This window comes from Hemiscyllium ocellatum, chromosome 30 (genome assembly GCF_020745735.1).
Source record: "Hemiscyllium ocellatum isolate sHemOce1 chromosome 30, sHemOce1.pat.X.cur, whole genome shotgun sequence".
NCBI lineage: Eukaryota > Metazoa > Chordata > Chondrichthyes > Orectolobiformes > Hemiscylliidae > Hemiscyllium > Hemiscyllium ocellatum.
Window position 1 is genome coordinate 26,726,409 of NC_083430.1, and position 17,410 is coordinate 26,743,818.

Consider the following 17,410-nt stretch of genomic DNA (forward strand, 5'->3'; position numbering starts at 1 on the left):
CTATGACAAACTGGGTTGGACACAGTTTAAAATTTGTTTAAAGAACACCTCGGGTAAAACAGCAGATGCATTGCAGCATAGCAACGCACTTTGATTCACAATGACATTTCAATTCTTCAAAATTTACTGTACTGAAAGACTGCAGGATTGTGCATTTCATACCCTGATCTCACCAGGAACCATTTTTACTTTCCAGTTTTTTTGAACTTGGTTGTAAGCGCTGACATAACATGCACAGTTGCTAACTTCATCTGTTTCACCACCTCAAGTTTGCATATTAAAGCTACTGGCATTCACATTTTTAAAAAGTATAAATATGTCAATGAGAAACCCGCAATAAACTAATGATAAAATGCTGAACGACAACTGTCATTTGTAAAAATTCATTCTTGGTATATGGGTGTTGCAGGCTAGCCAGCATTTATTGCTAGTCCCTAGTTGTCCCAATTAAAAGTTTGACATTGTCAGTTCAAGAGCAAAATTGATTCTGTTTTCAGAGAATATGTTATGTACTTAGTAATAAACTTGTGATAGTGAAATTTCTTTACATCATGATTTGATGGCATGATTTTTGCTATCAGTGGTTTCACTGAGTCATTCAAACATCTGAAAATTTTTTCAATGAAATCATACAACTGTTCATATAAACTAGACATATAATGTGAAAAATCTAGGAATCAAATGCAGTAACCTCTCTCTCTCTGGGTCAAAAAGTGCTCTACAGATTCCCATTTTAAAAAAAAACTTAAATTCCCACTTTTGTCAAGCTTCAAAACTATTTGCACAAGAATTAAATTAGTTCTGAAGCCATACTAGCATAATTTTTTATGCAAGTAGTTTTGAAGCCTGACATAATTCAAAACTTCTCTATTCTGCTGTCCTTGTCAGTAGGAATTTGTAGATAATTATTTAATTAATCCTGAAGAAAAGGTCAATGCATGCGATTAAAGGGTTTCATGTTATCTCTTAATCAGAATGCTAACTGGCTTGGAGGGGAACATATAGGTGGCAGTGTTCTTATCTACTTGAAGCCTGTGACCTTCTGAAATTGTAGTAGAGGTTGTGTTTTGGAAGGGTTGTCAAAGACAACTTGGTGAATTTCTACATTGCCTCTTGAACACAACATATACAAAAGGTGGTGGTGGGAATGAATGCTCAAGGAAACAAATGGTGTATCAAATAAACAGGCTGATTTGTCAAGTCTCCTGAGTGTTCTTGGAACTGTGTTCATCATGGCAAATGGAAAGTATTTCATCACAGACTCTAGTTGGGCCTTATGGATGATAGGGAACGATGATGGCTTTGGGAAAATCAGGAGGACAGAACATCTCTTCCACCACCAAAAAAAAGACCAAACGGCCATTCAGTTTATGCCAGCTCTCTACAGAGAAATTCAGTCAGTCATTCTCATTTCCTGGCTTGATCCCTGTAGTTCTGAAAGCTTATTTTATTGAAAGCACTTATTTAATTTCCTTTCAGATTATTGGTCATATCTCCTTCCACTGTGCCCATGGAACAGTGAATTCCAGGTCTTCATCACTGCCCTTACATGTCTTGCTCAATATCTCAAATCTGTGTAGCCTAGTATTTGTACCATCAGCTAATGTGCAGATACTTTGGTAAACCTTATCCAAGCCCATCAAAATCTTGCAGATTTCTATCAAATGTGCAAACAATCTCAAATCCAAGAATCCCAGTTTCTCCTAACTAAAGTAATAGCTAAAACCCTTTACCCCAGAACTATTTTGGTAAATTCTCTCAAAGACACTCACATTCTTCGTAAAATATGGTGACTAGAATTGGACTAAATATTGCAGTTAATGCCTGACAAAAAATTCAGCACAACTGCCTAAAATACCGCAAAATAAATGTGAGGTATTTTGGAAATGTGCTGCATTTTGGGAAGGCAAATCACAGTAGGACCTATACACATAATGGCAAGGTTTTGGGGAGTGTTGCTGGACAACAAAACTTTGGAGTGCAACTTCACAGTTCCTTGACAATGGAGTTATAGATAGATAGGATAGTGAAGGTGCCATTTCGTATGCTTTCTTTTATTGGGCAGAGCACTGAGTATAGGAGTTGGGAGGTCATGTTACAGCTATACAGAACATTGTTTAGGCCACTTTTCAATACTGTCCAATTCTGGTATTCCTCCTATTGGAAGGATGTTGTGAAGCTTGAAAGGGTTCGGAAAAGATTTACAAGGATGTTGCCAGGCTTAGAGGATTTGACCTATAGGAAGAGGCCGTGGCTATTTTCCCTGGAGTGTCGGAGGCTAGAGGTTCATAAAATCATGAGGGGTGTGGATAGGGTATAGACAAGGTTCTTTACCCTAGGGTGGAGAAGTTCAGCACTAGAGGGCATAGGTTTAGGGTGAGAAGGGAAAGATTTAAAAGGGACCAAAAGGGCAACATTTTCACACAAAGGGTGGTGCGTGTATGGAATGAGCTTCCACAGGAAGTGGTGGAGGCTGGTAAAATTGTAACATTTAAAATGCAACTGGATGGATATATGAATAGGAAGAGTTTAGCGGGATATGGGCCAAGTGCTGGCAAATGGGACTGGGTTCATTTAGGATACTTAATTTAGGCATGGATGTGTTGGACTGCTGTTTCCGTGTTGTACATCTAACTCTGTAACTGCCCTATTTTCATCTTTAATACTTTGATTTATGAAGGCCAAGATCTCATATGATTTGTTATTTAATTACTCTCTCAATATGCCTTGCTATATGTTCACAAAACAATGCACACGTACTCTCCGGACCCTTTGTATTGGCATATTTTAGAACTGTCCCATTAAGTTGATATTGTCTCTCCGTATTCCTGCTGTCAAAATGCAACACCTCATTCTTTTGAATTAAATTACATCTGTCACTGAATTGCCTAGCTTTGTCCTGTTGAGGCGATTCAAATCATCCTCATATTCAGCCTCAAGTTTGATACTATCAGCAGATTTTGAAATTTATTCTGTATTCCAAAATTCAAAGCATTTACATTTAGTGAAAAGAACTGGAGAACAGCATTATCACTAAATATTTATTTGGCTAGTCTACTTAAATATCTCATTTTAAAAAAGAAAATGGTGACCTCTGCCCCTTCCCTTGCTGGTGGAGGATTCAGTATAATCCCACTTCAAGTCAAGAAGAGGCAGTTAGACATTCCTGTTGGAGGGGATTATTACCTGGTACTTATGTAGCGTGAATGCTATTTGTCATTTATCAGACCAAGTCTGAATGCTGTACAGGTCTTGCTGCTATGTTCCCATAGAGACCAATAACTTCTTAACAAAAAGAAATTCAAACTTCCAGTTAATAGTCAAAAGGATAACATGACAAGCTTTTATGTTTACTCTAAAATTAGACTAAAATCACTATTCGCAAAACACTATTTTGAGATGCAACTTGTAGTTTAAATCCCAAAACTGAACTTATCCCTCTTTCTTTCTAATACAACTGGCGAAGTCCACTTTACAGATATAAGTCATAGTGCCATTTGAGGAGAATGGATGTTCAATTCTCCCATGATCGAGAACAATCCTCAGCTTGTGATGGTTTACTTCTGATCTTTTCTTTTCCCAGGCTGGAAACTTTTAATTCCAGATTTTACGGTGCTAGATTTCCTGGAGATTTTTCTCTATAGCAAAAGCTAGGAAAATCTTCCAATTTAATTCATCACAAATTTTGTCTTTCCACTCTGAGCATAAGGTCCCACTGATGTTCCTGCACATGGATCCACAGTGCCTTACTGCCTAAACTGACCTCCCTTTCCTGAATTCTGTCAGATGAAACCACCTGTGATACTCAGGTATATTTAGGAAGCCTCTAGCCTGACCTTTACAATGTACCTTTCACTAGGAAAAATGAATCACGTGACTCATATCCCAACAGAAATGCTGATTAGCTGTTCTATAGATCCCTACCCTGGAATCAAATGAACAATTCAAGTTTAATTTTCTTAACAATCTGACATTTTTTGAACTCACGGAACTTTTCTATCTTTAAATGAGAATATCTTACACCTTCCTCCCGGTAAAACAATCTATGCATTCTTTTAAATATTTGACAGCCCTATCATCCAAAACTGCTGTTAAGACAACTTCATTGCAGATCACATGACTCAATTTTATTCTAAATTTAAATACATAAATCTGGTGATAATGTGACAGGGCTAGTAATCCAGAGAATCAGGATAATGCTCTAGAGACACTATTATATTATGGCAGTGTAAATTCAATTAACAAATCTGAAATTTAATGCTCGTCTCAGCTATGGTGACCACAAAATTATTATTGTAAAAATTCACCTGTTTGATTCATACCCGTTCGGGAAGGAAATCTGCCACCTATATTGAGCCTTGCCTAAATGTGACTCTAGACCCACAGCAATGTCTCAACTACCGTCTGAAAATGATTAACTAGCCACTCAATTCCAGTGAAATTAGGGATGGGCAATGAAAGCTAGTCTTGCCAAAGGTGACCAGGAAAAGATAAAAAGACAAAACTGTACACTGTGTGCTAACACAATCTGCTTTATTTGAACAGTCACAAGTTGAACTGAACAAACTGCAATCATCCACCATATTCCCACTTCTGACCTTATGGTAGTGGGAAGATGATTGATGGCACAGTTAAGATGATTGAGCAGAGGGCTTGAGAAACTCCTGGAGTGATGGTTTACACTGAGAAGATTAATCCCCACCTCCTTTATTCTTGGTGGATAGTTTCCCTGATTTCTGTTGATGTGAATTTTATTAGGGCTCCTTGATCACATTTGGGCAAATGCTACCTTAATCATAAGGACCTTTCTTGTTCAGCTCTTTTGGCTATGTTAAGACCAGGGCTGCAATGAAATCTGGGGCCATGTGCTCAAGAGGACTACTTAATAACACTATCAACAACTTTTTCCATTATTGTGCTGATGACAGAGTAGGTAGATGGGATGGTTTGTCCTATTTCTTTTTGAAGTAGATCTTGACCTGAACTTGCGCCGTTAGTCCAAAGATATATGTGACCACATAGTATAGACAAAACTAAAATAAACAGAGGTAAAGAAAGAAGGCCTATCTAAATACTTGAGACTCATTAGCATAAATTAATTGAGGATTAAATGTTAAATGCCAGCAGCAGCAACAGATATCCAATACATTCTTAAACTGCAAACCTTAGAGCTCTAATGGTGCAGAGGCGATTCCCATACCCGAGCCCAGAGCCTACCGAGGTTCAAGTCCTACCTGTTCCAGAGGTGTGAAAATAACATCTCTAAGAGGTTGATTAAGAACTATATAACCTGCAAACTTTCTAAAGCTTGATTCTTCACATTGTAATGAGGCTAGACTCTAAAATATGATTTGGAATGACTGTATACAAGAAAAATCGCTTTAGTCTCTCTGCTCAGATTACATTAACTTGAAGTTGTCCATATGTCAAGACAATAATGCTATTAATGCTAAATTACTTGAATCTGCATAGCATCTTACCTCAACACAAAGATAAGAGGGAGGGTTAAAATGCTCATTATTAGCAGATCTGAACGCATGGGTGGATGCCTAAGCTCTTCTGCAACTTATTTTAATTCCTTACACTATTTATATTACAAAATGCAGTGAGTACTGTAGTAAGTGTGTTCAAAAGGTTTAAGCGACACATACGTTTAATTAAAACTACTTAATAGTGTCAAATGCTAACTGCAGAAATCAGAAATTTAATTTTGCACTTATCTTCATGAGAAAAATAAATGCCCAGTTGAAGAACGAAAGCCTTGATAAACTGAACAGTTACAGTAATTATTATACTTTTGATTATCAAATATTGTCCATGTTTCTTGATCACACATCTGAAGAAAACAATACTTTTATTTGATGGACTGCCATTTTTTCACTATAATTCACCAAATTTAATTTCTTAACTCCCAAGAAATTAAGAGCAAACACATCATCCTTTCCTAATCAAGAATGTAAGAAAATAAGATGATACGGATCAGAATTAGGCCATTTAGCACTTGAGGTCATTTTGCCATTCAGTAAGATCATGGTAGATTTGATTGTGGCCTTTATTACATTTTCCTGTTTTTGTTTAGTATTCCCGGGATACTGCCAGTGCTGATAAGGCCATTGTTTAGTACCGCTCCTATTTGTCCTTGAGAAGGCAGTTGCTCCCTCTTGTTGGCTTCCGCAATACTTGCCAGACCCAGACTAGCAACTCCATCCTTTAGGACTCAGCTAGTTTGGTCAGTTGTCTGTTCTAGCCACCCTTGTTGATGGACATTAGCCTACCTACAGAATATATTGTGTCTTTTCTAATCAGCGCTTCTTCCAAGGAATGTTCATGATTGGGGGTGGAGGTGTTGACAGAGGTTTCCTTGTCCAAGCCACATGACTTTGTGGGACCTACAGTCAATATTGAGCAAGAATCATAGAATTACAGAATCCCTACAATGTGAAAACAGGCCCTTTGGCAAACAAGTCTACACCGAAACTCCAAAGAATAACCCACCCAGACCCATTCCCCGAACTTATTACTCTACATTTACCTCTAACTAATGCACTTTATCTACACATCCCTGAACACTATGGTCAACTTAGCATGGCCAATTCACCTAACCTGCACCTGGATTGTGGGAGGAAACTGGAGCACCTGGAGGAAACAATGTGCAAATTCCACACAGACAACTACCAGAAACTGGAATCGAACCTGGCTTTCTGGCGTTGAGGCAGCAGTGTTAACCACTTCCAGCAAAACTCCCAACTGACTATATACCACTTGCCACCACTGATGTTTCTGTCATTTTCACAAAATTATATCTTAGACTTCATAACAGTTTGATACAACTGAATGGCTTACTAGGTCACTTCAAAAGGCAGATAAGATTCCATCACATTGTTATGGTTCTGCAGTCAGGCCAGAATGGCATATTTCGTTCCGCAAAGGGCTTTAGTGAACCAGATGGATTTTTTTTCGACAATCAGAAAGAGTTATATGGTCACCATGAAACCGTAAGTAGCATCATACTACACTAGCTTCTTAATTCATATTTCACCATCTGCCATATTGTGATTCAAATCATATTCTAGAATATTAAAAAAAAATCTTCAGAAGAGTTATATCAGACTTGAAAAGTTAACCTTGTTTCTCTCTTCACAAATGCTGCCAGATCCAATTTCCTCCAGCATTTTCTGTACCTGTTACAGATTTCCAGTATCCATGGTATTTTGCTTTAATCCCCAAAACATTAAACTGAAGTTGTGGATTACTAGCCCATTACCACTACATTTCTAGATACTAGTTACAGCACTACCCAGTACTCCATTACCACTATGCCACCATCTCACTTAAAGCACTAGATAAGATTTGAAAGAGGGGGAGAAGCAAAGCCACAAAGGGAATTCACACAAGGATGAAAAAATATTAAAATTGTGTTTTGGGGAAAACTTGCCAATCTAATTTAGTGAGAACAGAGATGATAGACAACCAAGATATGATACAGGATGAGATACAAGCAACAGAAATTTAATAGAGAAGTTTATGGAGGTAAGGGAAGGGGAGGTCATCCATGAAAAAGCAAATCAGGAACTGACAAAGCCGGTATTGACAGTTTGACATCAGATTATTTCTTTCTACCAAAGCTCGAAACGAGTCATGCAAGATCAGAATCTATTTAATAACAACTGGAACAATGATAGAAGGAGGCTGCTGCAATAGCACTTTATCTTCCGTCTTTCTCCCTCAGAACCTTCTTTGTGTTGTCTTCAGCTTTCCCAGGAGTAGCAGGAATTATTACTGTACCTTATTACAGCACAGTCTGTCAGAGCAATTATTCAACATTTTGTAAACACTTGGACTGTTCAGATAAATTTGAACACAAATGGGAAAACAGGAGTAAGATTTAGTTGAAGAATGGAACATAACTAACGAATAAACTCACCATCTATGTTCAGCATCATTTTCCACATGGCTGGTCTGACAGATTGATGGAAACCAAACCAGACTTCTCTACCTCCACCCAATGGATGGTCATAACCTTCAGGTGCAGAGAAGAAAGAGCGGCCAACGGGGGTGTACCTGAAAAAAATTGCAGACCACAGATTCTGACAACATGCCTATGGTCCTATACACAACTTTCAAAACAATTCTACTTCTACAGTCAAGAGATTAACTTAAATAGGAGGCCTTGCATGAATGAGGTCCTAAGTGCTCAGTTATGGAACGTCAAGAGAATTCTTACTTTTTTCAGGGTAAGTAGAGATGACCATCAAAGTAGTAGCCAAGATTTCCACCTCAAATACTGTGAATTCTAGGCATTCCAATATGGAGAATGGGAAAAAATTATGGCTGTAAGACCTGTTCCTTTTTTTGGGGTATTTTTAATGTTGGAGCTGATTTTCTCAAATTCTAGGAGCAGTAACTACTGTTTTATAAGCTGGTGCATTGTTTTGGAACTTTGGTTTTAAAAAAGATCAAACAATGACACTTTTAAAAAGAAGGAAGACAGACAAAGACAGTGAACATATGGAAAGTGATTCAAATGGAGAAAGAAACTCACACTGCTGCCTAACCCAGAAGTAAGCTACACAGCTGTTGCCTTTGCTGTTTGGTTTCAGTAACTCTGGACACCAGAGTTCGTTCTGGGTTTTTATTCGATTATATGTTGTTATGGAGATCTGTCTTGATTAAAATCTGATTGTACAAAGCTAGCCTGCAGCAGTGTTTTTGGAGCAGCAAGACTGTGCCATTTTCTGGGTCTGTAGATTGTTAAGGTGCTAAAATGGCCTTTAGCAGGGTGATGCATTCTTCCTGTCGGATATGGGAGTTTAGGGAGTTTCCATGTTACTGATGATTATGTCTACAGGAAGTGTGCTGGGTTAGAGGCAATGAGAAATTTGCAGGAGCTAGTGGGTGTGATGAATGACAGCTGCAGGGCAGGAGATAAACTGCAGATTCAGTCAAGTAGATGGGTGTCCTCCAGAAAAGGTAGGAGATGGAGGCGGGAAGTGCAGGAGCCTCCTGTGGTTATCCACATCTCAAACAAGTATGCTGGTTTGGAAAATGTAGAGGGTGATGGACTCTCCGGGAAATGTAACACCAACAGCCAGGTTTCTGGTAACCAGAATGGCTCTAATACAATGCCATGTTCCAAGCAATCGATTGCGATAGGGGACTCTCTAGTCAGAGGCACAGACAGATGAGTCCACAGCTGATAGCAAATAATCAGAATGGTGTGTTGTCTCCCTGGAGCCAGGGTCAAGGATATTTCTGAGGGGTGGAATATTTTCAAAGGGGAAAGGGACCAGCAGGAGGCTGTTGTACCCAAAGGAACTAACGATATAGGAAGAGAAAAGGATGAGATTCTAAGGACAGAATATAGGAAGTCAGGCAGAAATTTAACCAATAGGTCTTCGAGTGTAGTAATATCTGGATTACTCCCAACGTCACAAGTTAGTGAGGATAGGAATAGGAGGATAGACGTGAATGCGTGGCAGAGGGGCTGGTGCAGGGGAGAAGGATTCACGTCTTTTGGATCATTGGAACGTCTTCTGAGGTAAAGGTTACCTATATAAGGAGGACAGATTGCCCAGGGGGGCGGTTGGAGGATGGTGAGACCCTGGGAGATTGTGGGGAAAGAGATCAGTGCGAGACTAGTACAGTTAGCAAAACGATTAAGTCAAGCAGATAGGGCAGGCAGGAACAAAGAAAACAAGGTAGGACTGATTAATTTTGCAGCATTTATTTCAATACAAGAGGCCTAACAGGGAAGGCAGATGAACGTTGGGCTTGGTTGGGAACATGGGACTGGGATATCATAGCAATTATGGAGATGTGGCTTAGGGATAGACAGGATAGGCAGCTTAAATGTTCCAGAAACAGATGCTATAAGGAGGATCAAAAGTGGGGCAAAAAAAAATATAGAAATGGAGTGGTTGACTCGGTTTAATGTTGCAGCTGTACTTAGGGAGGATATTCCTGGGAATACGTCCAAGGAAGTTATTTGGTGGAACTGAGAAATAAGAAAAGGCTTGACCACCTGATTGGGATTGTACTGAATTAGGGATAGTCAACATGGCTTCGTACGTGGGAAATCATGTCTCACTAACTGGAATTTTTTGAAGTAGGAACAAAGAGAATTAATGAGGGCAGAGCAGTGAACATGATATTTATGGACCTCAGAAGGGCATTCAACAAGGTTCCTTATGGTAGGGGTGGTTAGCAAGATTAGATCTCGTGGAACAGAGGGAAAACTAGCTATTTGGATACAGAACTGGCTCAAAGGTAAAAGACAAAAGGTGGTGGTGGAGAGTTGCTTTTCAGACTGGAGGCCTGTGACCAGCAGAGTGCCACAAGGATTGGTACTGGGTCCACTGCTTTTTGTCATTTATATAAATAATTTGGATGTGAACATAGGAAGTATGGTTAAGTAAGTTTACAGATTGTCTACTACACCTCCAATTTTGATACTATCAAAGAGGTTACCTCAGAGTACAATGGGATCTCAATCAGATGGGCCAATGGGCCAAGGAATGGCAGAAGAAGTTTAATTTAGATAAAAGTTAGCTGCTGCAACTTGGAAAGGCAACTCAGGACAGGACTTATACACTTTATGGCAAGGTCCTGGGGAGAGATGTTGAAGAGACCTTGGAGTACAAGTTCATCGTTCCTTGAAAGTGGAATCACTGGTAGATAGGATAGTGAAGGTGGCGTGTAGTATGCTTGCCTTTCTTGGTCAGTGCATTGAGTATAGGAGTTGGGACATCATGTTGTGGCTGTACAGGACATTGGTTAGGCCACTTTTGGAATACTGCGTGCAATTCTGGTCACCTTGCTATAGAAGGATGTTGTGAAACTTGAAAGGATTCAGAAAAGATTTTCAAGGATGTTGCCAGGGTTGGAGGGTTTGAGCTATAAGGAGAGGCTGAATAGAGTGGGGCTATTTTCCCTGGAGCGTCAGAGGCTGAGGGATGACTTCAGAGGTTTATAAAATCATGAGGGGCATGGATAGGATAAATACAGTTTTTTTCGGAGGGGGGGGGGGGGGGAAGAGGTGGAAGCGGGGAAGCATCCAAAACTAGACAGCATTGGTTTAAGGTGAAAGAGGAAAACATTTAAAAAGAGACTAGGAGATCCAAGATGGCGGCGACTCAGCAAGTCTGAGTCTACAGAGCCCTTCCCAAAACCTGGGAAAAGTGGGTTTCCTGCCCCCACCACACTTGCCAAACCACCCAAAAAATTTCTTTAATCTTAATTAGCTGCTGAATATTATATTTAAATAGTCTAATACTGAGTGGATAATGAGTAAATCAAAGGGACCCCGTAGCTCTCAGAAAACAAAGACCCCTCTCCCACCCTCCTCTCCTCCGGCTGCAGCTGATGTAAAAACGGGCCTTATAGAGATGATTGCAAGATTGGAATCGACACTCGTCAATTTCATCGCAGAATCCCGACAGAGATGGAACTCATTCGAAGAAAAGCTGCAGAAACAGAATCAAACTATCGGGGAATTACAGGGCCGAGTGGAGGGGGCGGAACTAAAGGCCACGACCTCCGAGGCTGCAGCTCAAACAGCTGCAGAACAGGTGCGAGCTCTGGAGCAGAGAGTCAGGGCCTTTGAAATTTACATGGATGATATTGACAACAGAAATCGGAGAAAAAATATTCGGTTGCTGGGCCTTCAAGAGCAAGAAGGGAAAGAACAGTTAGTAGTATTTCTGGAGCGATGGCTGCCCCAGCTTTTAAACCTGGGGGCTGAAACTGACCGGGTAAGGGTGGAGTGGGCCTACCGGGTCGCAGTACGCGGATCTGGCCCAAACCAGCGCCCACGCCCAGTCCTGTTCCAGCTGCAGAGTTATAGGGAGAGGCAGATACTCCTGGATGCCTCCAGAAAGCTTGGAAAGGATCCTAAAGCTATGATTCATGAAGGATCCAAGATTATGTTATTTCAGGACTTCTCCCCGGCTTTGGCACGAAGAAGGAAGGCGTTTGATGAGGTGAAGAAATGTTTAAGGGACTTGGATATTCAATACACCTTACGCTACCCAGCGACGTTATGCTTTACCCACGAAGGATCCGAGTATAATTTTAGATCACCGGAAGAGGCCAAGAAACTTTTAGACTCGGTTAAATAAATCGTAAGAGACAATTTATGTTGGCGTACCTCTCCCACACTCCGTGAGGAGAAATGGATACTTTATTCTACTTTACTTTTGCCTCTGGGAGCGGGGTTGTCTTCCTTGCTATCTTATGTTATTATACTTAACTGTAATCTGTTGGAGTTGTAATTTTATAGTTATGTGTGTTTGTACGTGGCATTGATGCTATCAGATATACTCAGGTATGGGTGGGGAGGGGTGGGGGTGCGGCGCTCACTGTTAACTCTAGCTCGGTATTATATCTAAATCCTATTAAGGAGCGCCCGGGTCGAGGGTGGGACACTGTTTGGGAGAGGATATGGTGGAACGTTGGAAAGGTAGTAAGGCCCCCTGAGAACAAGGGGGAAGATCTCCATTCAAACATGTTAATTTTTTTTTGTTCTTATTGTTTGGAAATAGCTTCCTTTTTATCATACTGTTATGAGTGTATTAGAGAACATTTTCTCTTGTTTGAAGGATGTAAGCGACTCAACTATACACTCTGGATGATTGTGGATTAGTTGAATTTTGGTGATTATATATTTAAGATCTATTTTTATATTAATGTTTGTGCTTGAAAATTCTGCTTAGTTTTGTAAATTTGTCAAAATGTTAAATTTCCAATAAAAATATCTATTCAAAAAAAAGAGACTAAGGTGCAACTTTTTCACCCAAAGGGTGATGCATGTATGGAATGAGCTACCGGGGAAGTGATGGAATCTGGTACAACTACAACATTTAAAAGGCATCTGGATGGGTATATGAATAGGAAGGGTTGAGAGGGATATGACCAAATGCTGGCAAATGGGACCAGATTTAGTGAGGATATCTGTTTGGCATGGACGAGTTGGACCAAAAGGTCTGTTTCCATGCTGTATGATTCCAGTAAAAACTGAACATCCATTTCACTGTTGTTCTAGCAGTTTCTGCAACCATGCAAAGAGAAGATTTTAAAATGATTTGCTCCATGTGAGGAATTATAAACAGTCCAGAAGATTGAAACTGACAATATGTCTGACTTAGTTAACAATGGTTTTCTTTATTACTAACCACAACACAACAACCGAATTGGGCAGTTATTAGTTATGGATTTACATATTTACATTATAGATTAGCTAATACTTGTCAAAGTAAAAAGGTAAATATCTGTACCGGTTTGGAACTTGGTGAATGACACTTCACAACACACACTCAGGGATCTGTCTCACAGATAACATGACAAAGATCAATGCATCAGATGGTCTCATCTAATTCCAAATGTTCTAGGATAATGACTACCCTGGAGAGGTGATTTGATTGGCAGTTGTGTCTGGGTGAAATAGAGCAGACGACATTTTGGAGATGGTTGGTGAGTAGCCACTGATTGTCTGTAGACTCTCTGACACGTAATAATACAGACAGGTGCATTTGATCAAGAGTTATATTTGACTATATATTCAGTGAATGAATCAGTCAGCAGGAAGATGAAGTTGGAACATTGGTTCTGTTGTCATGCTCCACCACATAAAGTAGATTATTATTTTAAGGATCGATTTTATGTCCAAAGACAATAAGGTTGTATTGTGCTTGTTGTTTGACATTGAAGAGAACAAGTATATTGTTGGAATTAATCCTGTTAAAATGCCTCAGCATATAACCAATATGCAGCACATATTCAATCCAGCAGACATGAAGGAACTAGCACTAGCATGTACCTCAAAAAATAAATCAGAAACAGTTTCAAGGGCTCTTTGCTCAGCTCAATTCCTGGGCAGGAAGACCAAGTCTAAGTCAAGGGTTAAGAAGTCAGTAAACGTCCGGAATAGGTTGTAATTTTTGTTTCCCACACTAGCTGCATTTCTTCATCTTCTTTATTCTTTCACGGGATGACTGTTTGTCACCTATCCCTATTTGGCCTAGAGTGACTTGCTAGGACATTTCAAACAGCATCTAAGAGTCAAGCATTTAAGAGTCAACCACATTGGGGTTGTTCAAGTTGTGAGTTGGAAGTCAGATTGCAGATCAGTTAAGGACAGCAGGTAACAACCCCTAAAACAAAATAGTGAACTGCATGGGTTTTCTAATGACAGTTGTGACTGACACCATTACTTCAGACTACCTTTATAATCCACACTTCTTCATCAAATCAAAATTCTAACAATTGTCATTGCTGTTTTGGTGGGATTCAAACCAATATCCCTAGAGGATTAGCCTGGGGGTCTGGATTACTAGTCCAGTGACATTACCACTACGCCACAATCTCCCCTCATCTTGCCTACATTTGCCATTTAAAGGCAAAGTAGAGCAGTTTTCAAACCATAACTGAATCTTAACAGCAAGAAGCCATGTAATTCTTTAGTCTAAAATTAATTTGAACCAAGTATCAGATGTAAAATTTGTATTCTGTACCAATAAATTGCACAATTCAATCTTCATTTGGTCACAATTTATGTTCCTTCATAAAGACAATATTATTTAAATTTTAAATGCTGACATAGAACTCAAATATAAAGCTTTCAATTATATAATTAAATTGAAATTAGATTTCAAAACATATCAAGTTACAGGAATAGTATAAATACAGAAATGATGCTCATCAAATTATGATATCAAACAACTTAGAGAATACATACAACTCCGAGAATTGTAAGTATTTCTGCAAATTAACAACCAACGCTTGCTATTTTAAATTTCACAAATACTCTCAGGAGTTTTATTTAAATGTTTAATGATAGAATTTCTAATTCTTTCTTGTTTGCTATGAAGCAGATAGAAACCATTCGGCCCATTGGGTTTGCACCGGCCCTCTGAAGAACATCCCAGCCAGACATTGATTCTTTGGAGTGACATTCTTCACAACAGGAGCAGTTAGCGTAGTTGGCTGGACAGTCAGTTTGCGATACAGAGTGAAACCAATAGCGCGGGTTTAATTCCCATACCGGCTGAGGCTATCACAAAAGGTAATTCTTTTTCAACTTCTCCCTGATGTGGGGTGATCTTTCAGTTAAACCACCACCAGATGTTTCTCTCTGCTGAGAGAGCAACGCTATGGTCTGGTAAGACTATGGTTTTTTAAAAAAGTTTACTTTCACAAATTGCTCGGTTATTGTGGATAATGTTAAGGTTGAGGTTTCTCACAAAGCTGTTTGCTCAAGCAACCTACTCCTTCAAATGTGTAAAACAGAATTTTTGCTATGTTGCCAATTTGTTTTCTAGTCGAAGTCAACAGCCACAATAGTGTAAAACAGTAGAAGGAAGCTGTCAAGTTAAGCCCTAACTGCCTTCAACAGATCCTACCAAAATGGAAAGAATAATGTATGGCAGGTGCAATCTAACTCGTGCTGAGGGAATTCAGTTTTTTTTGTATTGATTCTGAAGTCCCTCAAGTTCCGACAACTTAATCTAGTTCTTAGGGATCCAGTATGTGATAGCAAAAGAACTGTGAGCCAATTTAGATTGCCAATTTATTTCCAAGTCCATCATAACAATATATTCGAAGTTTACATATTCAAATTGATCCAGTGAGGGATTCATTTAAGGCTGAAGTACACTAAAAGGTAACTTCTATATGAAGCGCATGATATCTAATCGGGATGGCACCTTGACAAGTGTAAACAATGACTCAACTAAAACTTACCCAACTGATGACAATGGAAAAATGTTGCAAAATGAAAAAATGTAAATCATTCACAGTCCTTTAACTAAAATTCAGGAATGCATTTTTATTTCCATTTGAGATTCTTCATCTTCACCGACTACACTACTCTTTTTGATCAGACATCTGGGAAAATGTAGAAAGAGCTAAATTCACAATGGATGTTGCCAAAAGTATATCTGCTACATGAGCTTGGTTCCAAAATTCTAGGAGATACTTCTGATCATCTTCTATAATTCTACGGGGCATTAACAAAAGTTAGGTGGGAAATAGGAAGGACCCTCTCAGATTTTCCAGGAGTGGTTTTCACAAAATAACTCTGGGATGTTTTTGTTGTATCTGACCAAGGTCTCAAATAGCAATGTTGATGTAAATGCACAGTATCTCAAGATGTCTGAGAATTATTGTTTATTCAAGATATATTACCTGGTAATGTTGTAGTCCATTTTGTAATAGGACAACAAAGTGGAGGAAAGGTGTTAATTACCAACATAAATTACCAATGATAGAATTCAGTTTGGACATATGCTTCTCTATATGACAATTGTCAAGATATATATGCATATATCTGGATTAGTGGTGCTGGAAGAGCACAGCAGTTCAGGCAGCATCCAATGAGCAGCGAAATCGACGTTTCGGGCAAAAGCCCTTCATTAGGAATGGGCTTTTGCCCGAAACATCGATTTCGCTGCTCCTTGGATGCTGCCTGAACTGCTGTGCTCTTCCACCAGCACCACTAATCCAGAATCTGGTTTCCAGCATCTGCAGTCATTGCTTTTACCTCATATATGCATATATGTATGGCTCTGACTGCTTATAGTGCAACCCTGGCAGAAATAGACGAAGACGTTATTCACTAGCTGTCTATCTTTTTAAGATACAGAGACATACAAAGACACAGGGGAAACTAAAAGGCTAATAACTCCAATAAAAAAAAATAATGGTGTGTGTGTGCACTTGGTGAATTGAGAAACTGAAAACAATAATAAAAAAAAACAACAAATTTAGTAAAAATTTCAAGTTGATACTTACTTCATGGAAGGGAGGTGTCGGAGGACAACATCAACAGCATGTACAGGATTTGTGCTGAGTGGTTTGTCCAGGTCTAACCCAGGCAGTAGCTCTGGCATGCTGCGGCCTGTCAGAACTTCATGCAGCAAATGCCAGCTCACTCTTGAAACAAATTTAATTGACACCCTGAAAATTCGGTCCTTCCCTTCTCCTGGTAATGTCACCTCCAAATCCACCTGCAAAAATAGATGCTTTAAGACAACCTGTGACATAAATTTCTTTAGCTAGGTACATAAAGATAAGTTTACTGCTAAATATTTACAAACAGAAAATTGGTCAAAAATACAAGGGCCTCTATAGCAATTGCTTATTGAAATGACATCTCATTCTTGAGATCTGAGCTCAAATACAGTCCAAACAATGGGAGGAAAGGTATAGTCTATTTTGCTGGTTGGAAGAGATTTTATGTGAAAATGGATTGGATCAATTTTAATCGATGTCACTCAACAGCACAAAATCTGTAACAATTTATCATAACAATATGCAAGTTTTCAATCTACACTTTTGATTGGTCGGTGGATTGGCCTTGTGATGGCCTCTGGAACATGCTGTTCCAAATGCAAGACTTCAGGAGACTACTATGATT

At 39.3% G+C, this 17,410-nt stretch overlaps 1 protein-coding gene across 1 annotated transcript in view; it reads right to left on the minus strand.

The window, feature by feature from the left end:
- The window catches only part of LOC132830127 (protein argonaute-3), a 121,568-nt gene that overhangs the window by 45,212 nt on the left and 58,946 nt on the right, over positions 1-17,410 (minus strand). Inside the window, exons 4-5 of the mRNA XM_060847629.1 lie at positions 16,786-17,000; positions 7,925-8,061 (exon numbers count right to left, since the gene is read on the minus strand). Of these exons, the coding sequence (XP_060703612.1) occupies positions 7,925-8,061; positions 16,786-17,000 (352 nt within the window). The remainder of the gene's footprint in view (positions 1-7,924; positions 8,062-16,785; positions 17,001-17,410) is intronic.